This window comes from Tribolium castaneum, chromosome 4 (assembly GCF_031307605.1).
Source record: "Tribolium castaneum strain GA2 chromosome 4, icTriCast1.1, whole genome shotgun sequence".
Lineage (NCBI taxonomy): Eukaryota > Metazoa > Arthropoda > Insecta > Coleoptera > Tenebrionidae > Tribolium > Tribolium castaneum.
The window spans coordinates 6,579,504-6,593,718 of record NC_087397.1 but is presented as its reverse complement, the minus strand read 5'-3'; the positions used below and the strand labels follow the sequence as shown (position 1 = coordinate 6,593,718).

At 39.3% G+C, this 14,215-nt stretch overlaps 4 protein-coding genes across 6 annotated transcripts; 3 read left to right on the top strand and 1 right to left on the bottom strand.

Moving 5' to 3' along the window:
• Positions 1–1,040: 1,040 nt before the first annotated feature.
• LOC103315192 (uncharacterized) lies at positions 1,041–2,660 on the top strand. 3 transcript variants are annotated; one of them, XM_015985431.2, is made up of 6 exons: positions 1,041–1,351; positions 1,413–1,620; positions 1,668–1,831; positions 1,875–1,971; positions 2,019–2,100; positions 2,246–2,660. In XM_015985431.2, the coding sequence occupies exons 2-6, from the start codon at positions 1,595–1,597 to the stop codon at positions 2,375–2,377; spliced, it is 501 nt and encodes a 166-aa protein (XP_015840917.1). In that variant the 5' UTR covers positions 1,041–1,351; positions 1,413–1,594; the 3' UTR covers positions 2,378–2,660. The 3 variants fall into 3 exon arrangements, with proteins under 3 accessions (XP_015840917.1, XP_015840916.1, XP_008201468.1); XM_015985430.2 differs by having other exon boundaries at positions 1,042–1,351; positions 2,019–2,169; XM_008203246.3 differs by lacking the exon at positions 1,413–1,620 and having other exon boundaries at positions 1,044–1,351; positions 2,019–2,169.
• A 2,105-nt stretch (positions 2,661–4,765) lies between these two features.
• On the top strand, positions 4,766–6,949 carry ChT (Choline transporter). Its single transcript, XM_008203247.3, has 4 exons — positions 4,766–5,063; positions 5,112–5,804; positions 5,852–6,173; positions 6,224–6,949. The coding sequence occupies exons 1-4, from the start codon at positions 4,898–4,900 to the stop codon at positions 6,813–6,815; spliced, it is 1,773 nt and encodes a 590-aa protein (XP_008201469.2). The 5' UTR covers positions 4,766–4,897; the 3' UTR covers positions 6,816–6,949.
• Positions 6,950–7,608: 659 nt separating this feature from the next.
• On the bottom strand, positions 7,609–9,357 carry LOC664382 (pro-resilin). The gene is made up of 3 exons (XM_970389.4): positions 9,195–9,357; positions 9,070–9,136; positions 7,609–9,023 (listed from the first exon to the last, which is right to left on the bottom strand). Exons 1-3 carry the CDS (start codon positions 9,213–9,215, stop codon positions 7,708–7,710), a joined length of 1,404 nt encoding a protein of 467 aa, XP_975482.1. The 5' UTR covers positions 9,216–9,357; the 3' UTR covers positions 7,609–7,707.
• A 2,041-nt stretch (positions 9,358–11,398) lies between these two features.
• Positions 11,399–13,101, top strand: LOC664385 (alpha-amylase). Its single transcript, XM_970392.4, has 5 exons — positions 11,399–11,597; positions 11,648–11,799; positions 11,839–12,043; positions 12,090–12,294; positions 12,341–13,101. Exons 1-5 carry the CDS (start codon positions 11,424–11,426, stop codon positions 13,078–13,080), a joined length of 1,476 nt encoding a protein of 491 aa, XP_975485.1. The 5' UTR covers positions 11,399–11,423; the 3' UTR covers positions 13,081–13,101.
• Positions 13,102–14,215: the final 1,114 nt, after the last annotated feature.

Here is a 14,215-nt window from a genome sequence, read left to right as displayed (position 1 = left end):
TTAGCGAAAAAATCCGATTGTCTGCAGTTGCAATCAAGGATGTTATTTATTGTCTTGTGATTATTTTGGGATGAGTCAAAGATAGTCGTGGCGTTAACAACCGGATATCGTATAATTGATTCCGATAACGAAGTTATTTGTAAAACGATTTGTTATATAATTATAAGACCCATAAATCACTTAATCTTGCACCTATTTAATCACGCTTCTGAGGTCGAATCATGAACACTGCGTGAAACAAGACTTTGGAACCAGTCACCGTAACTTCAGCTGGATTTTAAGAAAACTGCTAAAATTAGAATGTTTACTAATTCCACGGATTGACCCTCCCACTCTTATCCTATTATTTTGATATAAAAATGTTTTTTGCTCAATAAAACTTATCACGTTGTGAAATTTAATTCGTTTACCTCCGAATCGATTTTATTTATGTTTATCTTAAGTCACTCCACAAGAACAGATTAGATTTTTCTCAATTTATTTCTAGAATTGTTATCAAGAGGTATGACATTTCATCTAAGCGTGAAAGCGTGATTTTTCTGGATTTCGCCTCAAATTCTGGGTCAGTGCAGCAGTGACTCGATTAAGTAAAAGAGATAAAATATTAGAAACAATATTTATCGATCGGAAAATAACAAAATTGTTTTCTGATCGGATGCAACCGAGATAAAAATACAAATCCTGGCAAAAACCTAATCGCTCCATTCAGAAATAATTATCGCAACTGGACGAGACATTTTTGCAAATTTTGCAGGTCACTCGTTATCACTCCTTAGTTTGACAATTTTTGCCAAGCAACAATTTTTTATTAAGGGAACATTTTTATCACCGTGTCTGGCCTTCTGGCAATAATAGAATCACTGATGCGGAAGACAAGCAATCAGCAGCGATAATAAATGACCAACACCACTATTATCAAACTATGGCGTAAAGGGGAGTCGGTGTGACCTAAAATAATAGTAAATATTTTAATAAAAAAATCATCCGACAGCGTTATCAGTCGCGAGCGTAAGAATTGTATCACAAATTCGGTTCAATTTCGCAGAGCGATTAGTCGATTGTTCGGTGCCTGAAGATTCGCAGGTATAGCCGAAACCCGTGTCAATCCAGGCAAAGGTTAAACAAACAGCGATTTCATAAATCTTGCCGATAAACATGTTATATCTGAATTTTTTTAATCACAATTTGTATCATCCCAGACTGTGCTATTTATAAATTTGTGGCTGCTGAAACGGCCACAAATCATCCCTAATTTCGGAAGTAGCAGCTTGCAAAAAGTGGCTGGTTTCTTGCAGTGATGGTCAGTGCGTTATCCGCGAAGGCAGTGTTGGCTGAACTTTGAGCAATCACGGTAAGCGCTAAAATCTCAATTTTTTCGCGCTCTAAAAATATTTTAATTATGATGTGTGTAGTTAAATGAGTCAAGGTTTTTGCAATAAAGAAAATTAAATCCTGACACTCGCATCTATCTAAATCACTCCTACTATCCAATTTTAACTCGTCGGTCCAATTGTTAGTCACACAATGCCGACCCTAGATTAATAATTTTGACTTCAAGGGTACTTTTTGTAAGAAATGTAGACTCCATGGTAACATGAAGCGACATTTAACACCACCGGGGTATAAATTGATATTGGTTCCTTTCAAATTCTATTTTGTCCCTCCAGGTGGCTTACAATGAACGTGCCAAAACTCTGGCTTAAAGTCTGCTTCACCTTGCTCCTCGCCGGCCAGATCCACGCAAACATCGACCGAAAAGAGTTCTTCTGCGGGAAAAAATTGGTGAAGACTCTCACCGAACTGTGCGCTATTTACAATTACCCGACTTTGCGTAAGTTCCGCTTTGTCGAAAGTTTTTTGTAATTTTTGTTCAGCTAGGAGACGTTTTCGGCGGCAAATAGTGGACGAATGTTGCCGGTCGCAGTGCTCTCGCCGGTATTTGGTTCAGTATTATTGCATGGAAGCCCACAGGTGGGTTAACTTTTGTCGAGTTCGCTCATTCACTTGAAAAATTTCAGCTCGATTGCGCACCTCCTCAAAGCCAAGCCCGAGCCGGAGAAACCCCCGGAAAGGCCCGTTGAAGCGCCCAAAGAGACCCCTGTAGGTACCACCCCCTCTCACATTTCACCAAACCATGGGCATTGCAAATGCAGGAAAAGGCGGGCGAAGGTGCTTTTGCTTATCATTCATTGATCATCTCGAGCAGCGTGTGTGCAAGTGTCTAATGCGTGATTTTGCTTTTTAGAGGATAAATAAATCGAAGAGGATGCAAGGGCAGAGGAATTTCATTCATAATCCGGTGCCTCCGGCCAATATTGGCCACGTCGAACGCTCACAAACGCCGTTCTATATTTGGAAATTCTCGAGGGTTTATTAAAAACTTCGACTTATTTAAATCCATTTCATCTCATCTATTTATTTCTCTGTGATTTCTCTCGTACAAAACGTTGTATTATTTACGAGCTGAGTATTTTTACGAATCCCGAAAGAGCAATTAGTAGACTTTAATTATTTATTAAAATAAGGACAAAGGAATTGCGTGCTTCTGCTACTAATTATCTTCGGGGGATTTTATGCGACATAATATTATCTCGAATTTTTTTACCTGTGAGTGACTTCTTTGTTGTAATGGTTGTAATTTAAATAAAATTTAAAACAAACTTTTGTTTTATTTTCCATGGTCCGATTTATATCCCACTCCATTATTTGCCGGACTCATTCAGTCCTGTAAACAAAGCTTTACCGTACAAGACCAAAAAAAAACAATTATATATCATTATTACATTTATTTTTAATACTGATACATTTTGAAAAATTTCCAGTAAACTTTTACAGTAACTCGTTGCAAAATTAACATTTAAAACATTTAGGGCCGGTTTACAGAAGCGTCATTAATTTAAATCGCAATTAACTGATCACGTGACCAAGTTGAACAAATGTGAGTGGTCCATTCGCGTTGTTAACTTTTAACAACGAATTAAATTTTAACTAAGCTCTAAGGTTTATAGGAGCGCAATTAACTGAACATGTGATCAAACTGAACACATTTGATTGGTCAGTTTGCGTTGTTAACTTTTAATAATGTGTTAAATTTTAATGGAGGTTTTTATGAACTAGTCTTTAATTAAAAAAAAATTGATTTCTTCTGTTTCTCAAAATAATATTACATATGGAAAAACAAAAAATATCTTCTTATTAAAACATAGCAAAATAGTTCCAACAAAACCTATTTATAATTTTCGGTTTAAAAATACCAGAATTGTTTTGATATTTTTTTTTCATAATTTGGAGAATTTAAATAGATAAAATTATAATTATTCACTGTGTTAGAAATCTGTCTTGATGTTTAACAGAACACTTTTCCTCTTTACGTTAGGTTCCTCTCCCAAAATGTATGCTTTATTTTACTACTCAGCTGTAGATGTCGCCAGTTTCCCTTACGTTTATCGTAAATACATGAAACAAATTCATACAAACAACCCAAATAAAAAGCACCAATCCAGAAATCATTGATTTTCAATTTTTATAGCGTTAATAAATATTTTAGAACGTAATCGGAAAGTTCACTGTTTAACTACTAAAACTCTTGCAACAAATTTCTAATTAATATTTCAACGTTTCCATAATATTTTCTTTAAGCTCATAAACACGAACAAAGAATAACAAAAATAAAACAAAAATGTTTTTTTTTAGTATAAACTAGTTTTATGCTTTCTTTCTCATCAGGGCGTTATATTCGTGCGCCCATGTATATTTTTGTAACATTCTCTGTAACTAAAAGAAATTCGATACACATTTTTTCATGCGAATAATTAATATCATAATGCAAAAATTATTCATCCAGCAGAAGAGCTTTACAGTTAATTACTCAAATTGCATAAAATTACAAATTTTTTATTTTTATTACAGAAATAATGAACAATACTTTAAAATACGAAGCGTTTTTAACGGCGATTTTGTCAGTATTTACTATTAAAACCATTGTTTTCATCATGTAATTTATTTCTGCCTAATTGTTACAAATGGTGGAATATATCTTTCTATTCGATTTAAATTTCAAGCGGAGCCATTTAGGAATTTAAACCGAGGAAAAACTCCCACATTTGTGTCAGCTAACACGACTTATGTTCCAATTTAGCATTGAACATAACTTCTATGAATAAAACCCATTTACAGTTGTCATAAATAGCCCCTAACACATACACAATCAGATTACATGAGAAATTTGTGTCAATTAAACCCAGGTCTAAAAATATTTTTTCGGTATTGATTTTTCACTAAACGCCTTCATTCATCCGTGTTTTTGTGCGTGATTTCAAAAATGGAAAGGCCGCCTAATTTATTAAACTTCCGCAAAAAAGCAAATTTCATTAATTGCATCAATTAGCGGAATGTGAAAGGTGTCTAATTGGTGGATGTTGCGAAGATAATAGGAAGGCACCGAGTGTCCTATCTCGTTTCTCAATCAGGCACTCATTTACGAATTTGTTGTAACCGAAAATAATCGAAATATCGATTGTGGCGTCCCTTCGACCTCCATGAGTGGGTGTTTGCCCATCTCCAATGGGGCATCTGCGCTCTTCGGCGAAGGCAGCGGGGTGAATTCCACCCAATAAGGACCTCGTCCTCGTTGACGTCATGGAGGATCAATACCTGGTGTGGACCAGGACAGTCCTAGCCGTGAGCGCGAGAAATTTGTATGTCTTTGAAACGTCGGTGGTGTTGTGGCTTTATGAAGTTAGAAAGCGCCCATGTGCGGGCTAGCGTTTAGAACACGGAACAGTCCCTCGCAAAAAACTTCGCTTCGTTGGGGCGACTGTTGCGGCCATAAGACCCACAAGTGAGAGTTTTCTTGCCTAAGTGCTTCGACTAAGGTAAAAAGTACCACTAAGGCGCGATGATTAACGTGGCGGGAGTCATCTCCATTATCATTTTTTACGTGCTTATTCTGGGGGTGGGCATCTGGGCGGGCCGCAAAAAGGAGTCCGGGAATGACTCCGAGGAGGAGGTCATGCTGGCGGGGCGCAATATCGGCCTTTTCGTCGGCATTTTCACAATGACAGGTACCACAAACCCAAAAACTGAGACACAATTCAAGCCGAATTTTTCAGCTACTTGGGTCGGGGGCGGTTACATAAACGGCACGGCTGAGATTATCTACACCACGGGGTTGGTCTGGTGCCAAGCACCTTTCGGGTACTCTCTCAGTCTAGTCTTTGGGGGCATTTTCTTTGCAAATAAGATGCGAAAACAGGGTTATATAACGATGTTAGATCCACTACAAGACTCGTTCGGCGAACGCATGGGAGGCCTCTTGTTCCTGCCGGCTCTATGTGGCGAAGTTTTCTGGGCCGCTGGGATTTTAGCCGCACTTGGGGCCACTCTGAGCGTCATCATCGACATGGATCACAGAACCAGCGTAATATTCAGTGCTTGCGTCGCCGTTTTCTACACACTCTTCGGCGGCTTATATTCGGTCGCTTACACAGACGTCATCCAGTTATTTTGCATTTTCATCGGACTTTGGATGTGCATTCCGTTCGCTTGGACCAACGAACACGTAACCTCGTTAGAGTCAATCGACGTCGACTGGATCGGAGTCGTCAAAAAAGAAGAGTATTTTATTTATTTGGACTACGGTTTGTTGCTAATTTTCGGCGGAATCCCGTGGCAAGTCTACTTCCAGCGAGTACTTTCGAGCAAATCCGCAGGTCGGGCGCAACTCCTGTCGTACGTTGCAGCTTTTGGTTGTATTCTAATGGCCATACCACCGGTACTAATCGGCGCAATCGCCAAAGCCACCGGTACCACCCGTCAAAAAACCAAACCCGGTCTAATCCCTTTCTTCCAGCCTGGAACGAAACAGGATACAAGGGTCCGTATCCTTTAACCGAGGCCGAGAGCAGCATGATCCTGCCAATGGTGCTGCAGTACCTCACACCCGACTTCGTCTCGTTCTTCGGCCTCGGTGCTGTTTCAGCCGCTGTAATGTCTTCAGCAGACTCGAGCGTACTTTCCGCAAGTTCCATGTTCGCCCGAAACGTCTACAAGCTGATCTTCCGGCAGAAGGCGTCCGAAATGGAGATAATCTGGGTGATGCGAGTCTCGATCCTGATTGTGGGGGTACTTGCTACAATCATGGCACTAACCATACCTTCCATTTACGGTTTATGGTACTGCGTTCCCGCCCAAATCCTTCCCCCAATAAAAAAAATTGTTCCAGGTCCATGTGTTCGGATCTAGTCTACGTCATTTTGTTCCCCCAGCTCTTGATGGTCGTCCATTTCAAGAACTACTGCAACACTTATGGCAGTCTTGCCGCGTACATTATAGCGTTTTTCGTGCGTTTGAGCGGCGGCGAGGCCCAGATGGGCTTGGATGCGTTGGTGCATTTCCCAGGATGGGATGAGGAGAATCAAAGACAACTGTTCCCCTTCAGGACTCTAGCCATGATTTTGTCGTTGGTCACTCTGATTGGGGTTTCATGGTGGACGAAGTGGGTGTTTGAGACGGGGAGGTTGGCCCCAGGGTACGACTTTTTCCACTGCGTTGTCAACATTCCCGAAGATGTACAGAGGGTGGGAGAGCCGGCGGAGGAAGGGGAACAGATGTCGGTGATGGCTTCTGGTGCTATGGGGAAACTGTACGGGGCTGCGACTCTTGTGGGTAAAGATGAGAGGAATGGGAGAATCAATCCGGCTTTGGAACCTGATGATGATGTCTTGCCGGCCGAAATCGAGAAATTGAGAGGGTCGGTTAGTAGTGGAGGGGGGATCAGGTCGGGGACTAATCCGGATATCCAAACCACGCTTTGAAGGAGTTAATCATTTGTCTTCTGTTTTTTTCGATTAGAAGATCAGTAGGTGCTACATAGATGTTTTACTTGCCGCTGGACGGTTCTGTTGATTCATTTCGAGAGTTTATTTTGTTTTGTCTTCAACGAAATGTATTCAAGTCGTAACATCGAATTGTTAAGAAGTGGAACGTATACATATCGGAATTGAGTCCTACACGTAACAATACATATCACTGTTGCTCCTTAAGTAACTAGAAGTGTACATAATTTTAGGATAAAACAGTATTTATTGAATTTGTTGAGAGTTTTCATATTACCTTGCAAGGAAAAGATTTATTTGTATTTTGCATAAATGTATATTCTAATTGTGAATTTTTTAAAACTCTAGTCGGTGTGTTAAATGTGATTGAACAATAATTAGCAAATCATTTAAAGTGTTTTATTTTTTAAAAACACAGAGACTAAAGACTTGCCACTCAAAAATATCATCCCCGAAAATGTATTATAATACAGTAAAATCAATTCCATTATTGCTTTTTTCTATTCTTTCCTTTTGATTCGTGGTAAATGTTACAAGTCACATGATATAATAATGTACATTAAGAGCGTAGCGAACTGTTATGACCACCCGTTGTTGCTGTAATATATAGAAATATAGAAAAAAAACTATATTTGGTATGTTGTGTATATTCAATAAATAGACTGTTAAAAAAGTAAAGATAACAGCCTTTGTCGTAAGTCAGAATGTTCAATGTATATATAAAACGTAGTCTAGAGATTATAGAAAGTTGTTGTAAAATAAAACTCAGAAATTAAATAAAAAAGCATTTTATTTATACAAAATCTGGTTAGTACTAATACTGCACATTCCTTAATAAATTAAAAATCTATGTACAAACGGTCCTGAATCCTTAATATGAATATCCTCCATTGCTTGCGTACTGTTGACCTCCGGCAGACGGCGCCCCGTAGCTTTGAGAAGGAGCAGGAGCACCGTAGCTCTGAGAAGGCTGACTCCTCCCACCTCCAAATCCTTGTCCCTGTCCACCAAAACCGCCATGACCGCCTCCAAAACCACCAGAAGGAGCACCGTAACTTTGACTAGGGGCAGAGTAAGATTGTTGGGGAGCAGGCGCATGTCCTTGAGACGGGGCACCGTAGCTCTGAGAAGGAGCCTGGCTGAACGAGCGGCTTGGAGCTCCATAACTTTGAGAAGGAGCATGACTTTGAGATGGGGCACCGTAACTCTGAGACGGAGCACCTCCGAAAGATCCTGAGCTCTTGGCCGAGCTTACGGGAGTGCCGTAGCTAGTCGAGGGTGGCAAATAGTTGCTCTGAGGTTGAGACCTGCTAGGAGCGCCGTAGCTCTGAGAAGGAGCTCCAGAGCCATGCCCGAAACCGCTAGATTTACCGAAAGAGGAAGATCCACCAAAGCCTCCAGATGGGGCACCGTAGCTTTGGGAGGGAGCTCCTCCAAAACCGCCAGATTTACCAAAAGAGGATGAACCCCCGAAACCTCCGGAAGGAGCACCATAGCTTTGAGAAGGAGCACCACCGAAACCGCCAGACTTGCCTCCAAAACCTCCCGAAGGAGCGCCGTAGCTTTGGGAGGGAGCACCACCGAAACCGCCAGATTTGCCTCCAAAACCTCCTGAAGGAGCGCCATAGCTCTGGGAGGGAGCACTACTGAAACTGCTAGATTTTCCTCCAAAACCTCCCGAAGGAGCGCCGTAGCTTTGAGAGGGAGCACCACCAAATCCTCCCGATTTACCAAAAGAGGATGAACCTCCGAAACCTCCCGAAGGAGCACCATAGCTTTGGGAAGGAGCACCACCGAATCCTCCCGATTTACCAAACGAGGACGAGCCTCCAAAACCTCCCGAAGGAGCACCGTAGCTTTGGGAAGGTGCACCACCGAATCCTCCTGATGATTTACCGAAAGATGACGAACCTCCGAAACCTCCAGATGGGGCGCCGTAGCTTTGGGAGGGAGCTCCACCAAATCCTCCTGATTTACCGAACGAGGAGGAGCCTCCAAAGCCACCTGAAGGGGCACCATAGCTTTGGGAGGGAGCACCACCAAAACCTCCCGATCCTCCGAAACCTCCCGATTTTCCGCCAAAGCCTCCCGAAGGAGCACCGTAGTTTCCAGAGGGTTGGGACGCGCCTCCTGGAGGCAAGTAACTATTGGCCGGGCCGCCAGAAGGATATCCTCCAGACAGAGGCGCTAAAAGTTCAATTAAAAAACAGTACTAAATTGTGGGAATTCGTACCGTCACGCTTAGTGAGCTGCCCTCCAAGAGATCCGTTGAGTAAACAACATAGTGCAAGTGTACAGCTCTGCAATAAAACGATTATTACAAAATTGTTTGAAAAGTCCAGTATTTCGAGCACTAACCACTAATTTAAATGAACTCATGTTGGCGCACTTGCACTCACTATATTAAAACGGTCGAAAGAATGTCTTGTGTGAAGTTGATGGTTGATGAAGATGTTTGCAGGTATTTATAGATCCCCACGACTGCGTCGGGTGAAAGTGTATTCACATCTTGGTTGATATGTGTGGGAGATGTTCCAAAAGAAGTCCTTGCACTGTCTCGTCGAAAAACTGGAGGGATGATTATTACGACCTTGATAAAAACCACACAATTCTTGTGTAAACACTTTATTGCCATTGATTGAATGTAGCAGAGTACGTGGAGTACGAATTTTTAGGCCAGTTGGCCAATTTGTGCCTCTAGTACGCACTTATCTATTAGATAAGAAAAGTTTTACGACATTTTATTTCAATTGTAATTGCATGTACGGAATGCAAATCGTGCTTGGGTTATTGTACAGTCATGACTCTGCGCTTCAACAAGCTCGCTCTATTAATTTCGCAAAATAAATTAATATATCATTTATTTTTGTGTCGCAACGCCCTGACGTCACTTCGAAAATTTTCGACTTTGACGAATCAATAAGTGTTTGAAAGTAAATAGACCTCTCTGACCTTAACCCGATTATTAAATTTTAACGTAATTATTGATCCGCTAAACAATAATCTTAATGAGCGTTTAGTGTGTGTAATGTTTGTTTTCGTATCGCAAAACTTAACACTTTTGAAATGTCTGATGCGGATGTATAAACTTGCATTGAATCCTCATTAAATTTTGCATTGGTGAAAACCGTGAGGCACAATTTGCTTAATTTACTTTTCGGTGTGTTTAGAAGATTAATTAAAAATCGTTTTGCATAATTAGTTGAAAAAAAGAGAAAATCTCATATATCCAAGATTCTCGTCGTGTTGCTTTATTATTTTTTTGGTAGCATGAAATGGAAATTAAATTACAGTACATACGGTGCTATTAAGTAATGCAATAAATAAAACGTTTCGTCACAGAAAAGCGAATCTTCCTTTTCCTTTCGGGAGACAACAATTACCTTTTTAGCGAAATCGTGATTTCAAAGTTTGAAAATCACGAAATGCGACGATTGATTTCTCACCCAATCGGTGCTTATCTAATAATAGGAAATTATTCAACAATGATTTATAAACACACAAATCTGGCGAAAATTTCATTTTCTTTGCGTAAAATCGGGCACGATCTGGTCGAATGAGTAAAATCGTACGATCATTGTGATAAAATAGTTCAAGAATAATCCAGTTTTTAATTCTTGAAAATGTTTGAGTACACAAGTGATAAAATAAATAACAATAGAAAACTTGTGAATTTGAAGCATTTATTTTCAATTCCGAAAAACACTCCATCAACTAAAAAATTGATGAGTTTTGCAATGAGCAATTAAACTGTTTTGAAAGTACCATTAATTGTTATTACCAAAATTGGCGGTTATTCGTAAACACAATCGACTTTCGCAACAAAATATCAACGCACAAGAAATTTTTATATTAATTATATCACTAAGTAGACCTTGGTTTAGTAAAACCAAAATACGAAAGTAAGTGTCTTTATCATGTGGTTAAAAAAATCACGCACGACTGACTTAAGTAGAGGTATTCATGCTCATCAACAAATCAAGGTAATTCTTCCTCTTAGAGCAATAATTAATGATTTTAACAAGGTGAATAAGTATCCATTAAAATATTTACGGTTATTATTACATTAATAAAATTTCAAATGTTCATATGTTAACAAATCATTAATTGCTGTAATGAATCCAACTCGATTTGATAAGGTAATAAAACGACTTGGTTAGTGGAAGATTTTTGTAGACACAGGTGATTTTTACTGTGGTGCAGTGTCATTTTTTAAGTTCGAAAATCCCTTAGAATATATTATTTGCAAATTAATCACACACCCAGACTGAATGAACAAGCATTAAATTGGATTAAAATTCGAGACAATTATTTGCAAAAAAATTGATTTTTAACTTTCTCAACAAAGTTGGCACCTTTTAATGGACTAGAAAACACAATTATCTCCTCTGCTTACAAATTTAATTTAAATTTTGTCTCTCGTCAACTTTACGACTCATTAACTCAGTTAGTAAAAATCACTCATTTATCACTAGATCTCACAACAAAGTATCACAATTGATCTAAAAATAATAATAATTTGGTGTAAGTGTTCGCAAATAGTATAAAATAATTGCCGTGGGATAACGCAGCCTAGAGTCCCACACAATGCATTTCAAACACGTCCTCGTTCTGTGTTTAATAAATCTAGTTTTGGGTCAAAAAGACCCACACTTTGCCGCTGACAGAAACACAATCGTGCATTTATTCGAATGGAAATGGTCAGACATCGCTGACGAGTGCGAACGATTCTTGGCACCGAAAGGCTTCGGCGGAGTTCAAGTAATTAGTTTCGTTTAATAATTGGAAACGATTTAATTGAATCGTTTAAGATTTCACCACCTAACGAAAATTTGGTCGTAACAAGCAGTAACAGACCATGGTGGGAGAGGTACCAACCGGTGAGTTACATCCTCAATACGCGATCAGGAGACGAAACGGCTTTGGCTGACATGATCAGTCGATGCAATGCCGTTGGAGTCAGGTATTTAACAAACTAGGAAAAAAATTAATTTTTGGCCAGGATTTATGTAGATACTGTTATTAATCACATGACTGGGATAGGCGGTACTGGGACCGCTGGATCTCAAGCGGACCATGATGGTAAAAATTACCCTGCAGTACCATATGGGCCTGATGATTTTCATGAATTTTGCACTATTAATAATTACCAAGATGCCAGTAATGTGCGGAATTGTGAACTTGAGGGACTTATTGATTTGAATCAAGTACTCTTTAAACCGATGAAAACTTAAGTTTATTAAATTTTTTAAGAGTTTAGATCACGTCCGAAGCAAAATTATTGAATTTATGAACCATTTGGTCGACCTGGGGGTTGCAGGATTCCGGGTCGATGCAGCAAAACACATGTGGCCGGCCGATCTAGAGGCAATTTACGGCAGTTTGAAGTATTTAAACACCAATCATGGTTTTCTCGACGGTCAAAAACCGTTCATTTTTCAAGAAGTCGTAGATTTTGGTAAAAAACCGACTTGTGTATAATCTTTCCAAAATTTAATCCTCAGGTGGTGAAGCAGTCAGCAAGCACGAATACACCGGATTCGGTACTGTTGTGGAATTTCAGCATGCGGTAAGTCTTGGTAACGCTTTCCAAGGAGGTACCCAGTTGGCCAATTTGGCCAACTGGGGCCCGGAGTGGAACCTTGTCGATGGTCCCGACGCCCTTGCTTTCATCTGCAACCACGACAACCAAAGAACCGGGAGCACCCAAATCCTCACGTACAAAAACCCAAAACCGTACAAAATGGCCATTGCTTTCATGCTAGCCCACCCATATGGTACCACCACGCGTGTAATCTCGAGCTTCGCATTTGATGATTACGACCAAGGGCCACCACAAGACGGTGATGGTAATTTGATAAGCCCGATTATCAATGACGATGGTACTTGTGGCAATGGTTACGTGTGCGAACATCGATGGCGCCAGATTTTCAACATGGTTGGGTTCAGAAACGCCGTTCAAGGAACGGGAATTGAGAATTGGTGGTCGGATGGTAACCAGCAGATCGCCTTCGGGAGAGGAAACAAAGGATTTGTTGCCTTCACCATTGGGTACGACCTCAACCAGCATTTGCAAACAGGACTGCCGGCTGGGTCGTACTGTGATGTGATAAGTGGTAACGCGGAAAATGGGACTTGTACGGGAAAAACCATCATAGTTGGAGAAAATGGATATGCCGATCTTTCCCTCGGAGCTAATGAAGATGACGGAGTGATTGCCATTCATGTTAATGCCAAATTGTAAACAAATAAACAGTATTTATTACACGTGTCTTGTTATTAAAAACCTTGATTAAATTTTTGATCCAGTGATAAATATTTGGCGACCTTCTTCACTATTTTTGCCAAGTCTTGAATCACTACATAAATTGACATTTTGACATTCAGTACCGAAGCAGAAGAAGAAAATAACAATAATTACTAACAAAATTTTCAATCCAAAAAAATACTTTATCAATTAAAAAATTGATGAGTTTTGCAGCGAGTAATTAAACTGTTTTAAAAGTGTCATTAATTGTTATTATTATAATTGACGGTTAGTCCTAAACAAAATCGACTTCTGCAACAAAATATCAACGTACAAAAATTTTTAGATTAATTATATCACTAAGTAGCTCATCACAAGTGCAGTCGATCAATAGTCACAGCAACGACTAATTTATTGAAACAAGAATAATTATTTTGTCAAGTAATGAATAAATTAAAGTCGGCAAAGAGTTACTATGACGACTCTAAGTACTATGATTTTCATCTAGTCGTCTGAGAATTTCTCATGTAAAATCAGAAAAAGCCGTTTTTTAGAACTAATGACAAGCTTTAGACACCTAAAATTACAATTCTCTATTTATTAAAGACTCCAATTCGGAAATAAGCTTCGATGATAAAAGTGATTTCTTGCAAAGTGCAACCATTTAGTTGCATTTTTACATGTAAACCAATTTCAAAGTTAACTAGTTGGGAATAATTTAAAACACACTGTATTTACGGCTATATTACATGTTAACAAATTACTAATTGCAATGATAAGGCAATAAAATGATTTGGTTAGTGGAAGATTTTTGTGGACACATTTTTAATCTCAAAAGATATAATCAAAAGTTCAAAAATCCCTTGGAATATATTGTTTGCAAATTAATCACGAACCTAACACACCCACAGTGAATGGACAAGCATAAAATTAGATTAAAATTAGAAAAAAAATTGATTTTTAACTTTCTCAACAAAGTGGGCACGTTGTAGTGAACTAGAAAACACAATTATCTCCTCTGCTAACAAATTTAATTCAAATTTTGTCTCTTGTCAACTTTACGACTCATTAACTCATTTAATTTCATTTTCTTTGCGTAAAATCGGGCACGATCTGGTCGAATGAGTAAAAT

Excerpts from the sequence above, each read along its gene's own strand:
- LOC103315192 (XM_015985430.2), top strand. The coding sequence starts at position 1,595 with ATGAAGCGACATTTAACACCACCGGG. Across the intron at positions 1,621-1,667 it reads CGACATTTAACACCACCGGG|GTGGCTTACAATGAACGTGC; the intron begins GTATAAATTGAT and ends TTGTCCCTCCAG. Across the intron at positions 1,832-1,874 it reads TTACAATTACCCGACTTTGC|CTAGGAGACGTTTTCGGCGG; the intron begins GTAAGTTCCGCT and ends ATTTTTGTTCAG.
- ChT (XM_008203247.3), top strand. The coding sequence starts at position 4,898 with ATGATTAACGTGGCGGGAGTCATCTCCATTATCATTTTTTACGTGCTT. Across the intron at positions 5,064-5,111 it reads CGGCATTTTCACAATGACAG|CTACTTGGGTCGGGGGCGGT; the intron begins GTACCACAAACC and ends CGAATTTTTCAG. Across the intron at positions 5,805-5,851 it reads CGCAATCGCCAAAGCCACCG|CCTGGAACGAAACAGGATAC; the intron begins GTACCACCCGTC and ends CCTTTCTTCCAG.
- LOC664382 (XM_970389.4), bottom strand. The coding sequence starts at position 9,215 with ATGAGTTCATTTAAATTAGTG. Across the intron at positions 9,137-9,194 it reads TGAGTTCATTTAAATTAGTG|AGCTGTACACTTGCACTATG; the intron begins GTTAGTGCTCGA and ends GTTTTATTGCAG. Across the intron at positions 9,024-9,069 it reads GCAGCTCACTAAGCGTGACG|CGCCTCTGTCTGGAGGATAT; the intron begins GTACGAATTCCC and ends TTGAACTTTTAG.
- LOC664385 (XM_970392.4), top strand. The coding sequence starts at position 11,424 with ATGCATTTCAAACACGTCCTCGTTCTGTGTTTAATAAATCTAGTTTTG. Across the intron at positions 11,598-11,647 it reads AAGGCTTCGGCGGAGTTCAA|ATTTCACCACCTAACGAAAA; the intron begins GTAATTAGTTTC and ends GAATCGTTTAAG. Across the intron at positions 12,295-12,340 it reads TCAAGAAGTCGTAGATTTTG|GTGGTGAAGCAGTCAGCAAG; the intron begins GTAAAAAACCGA and ends TTTAATCCTCAG.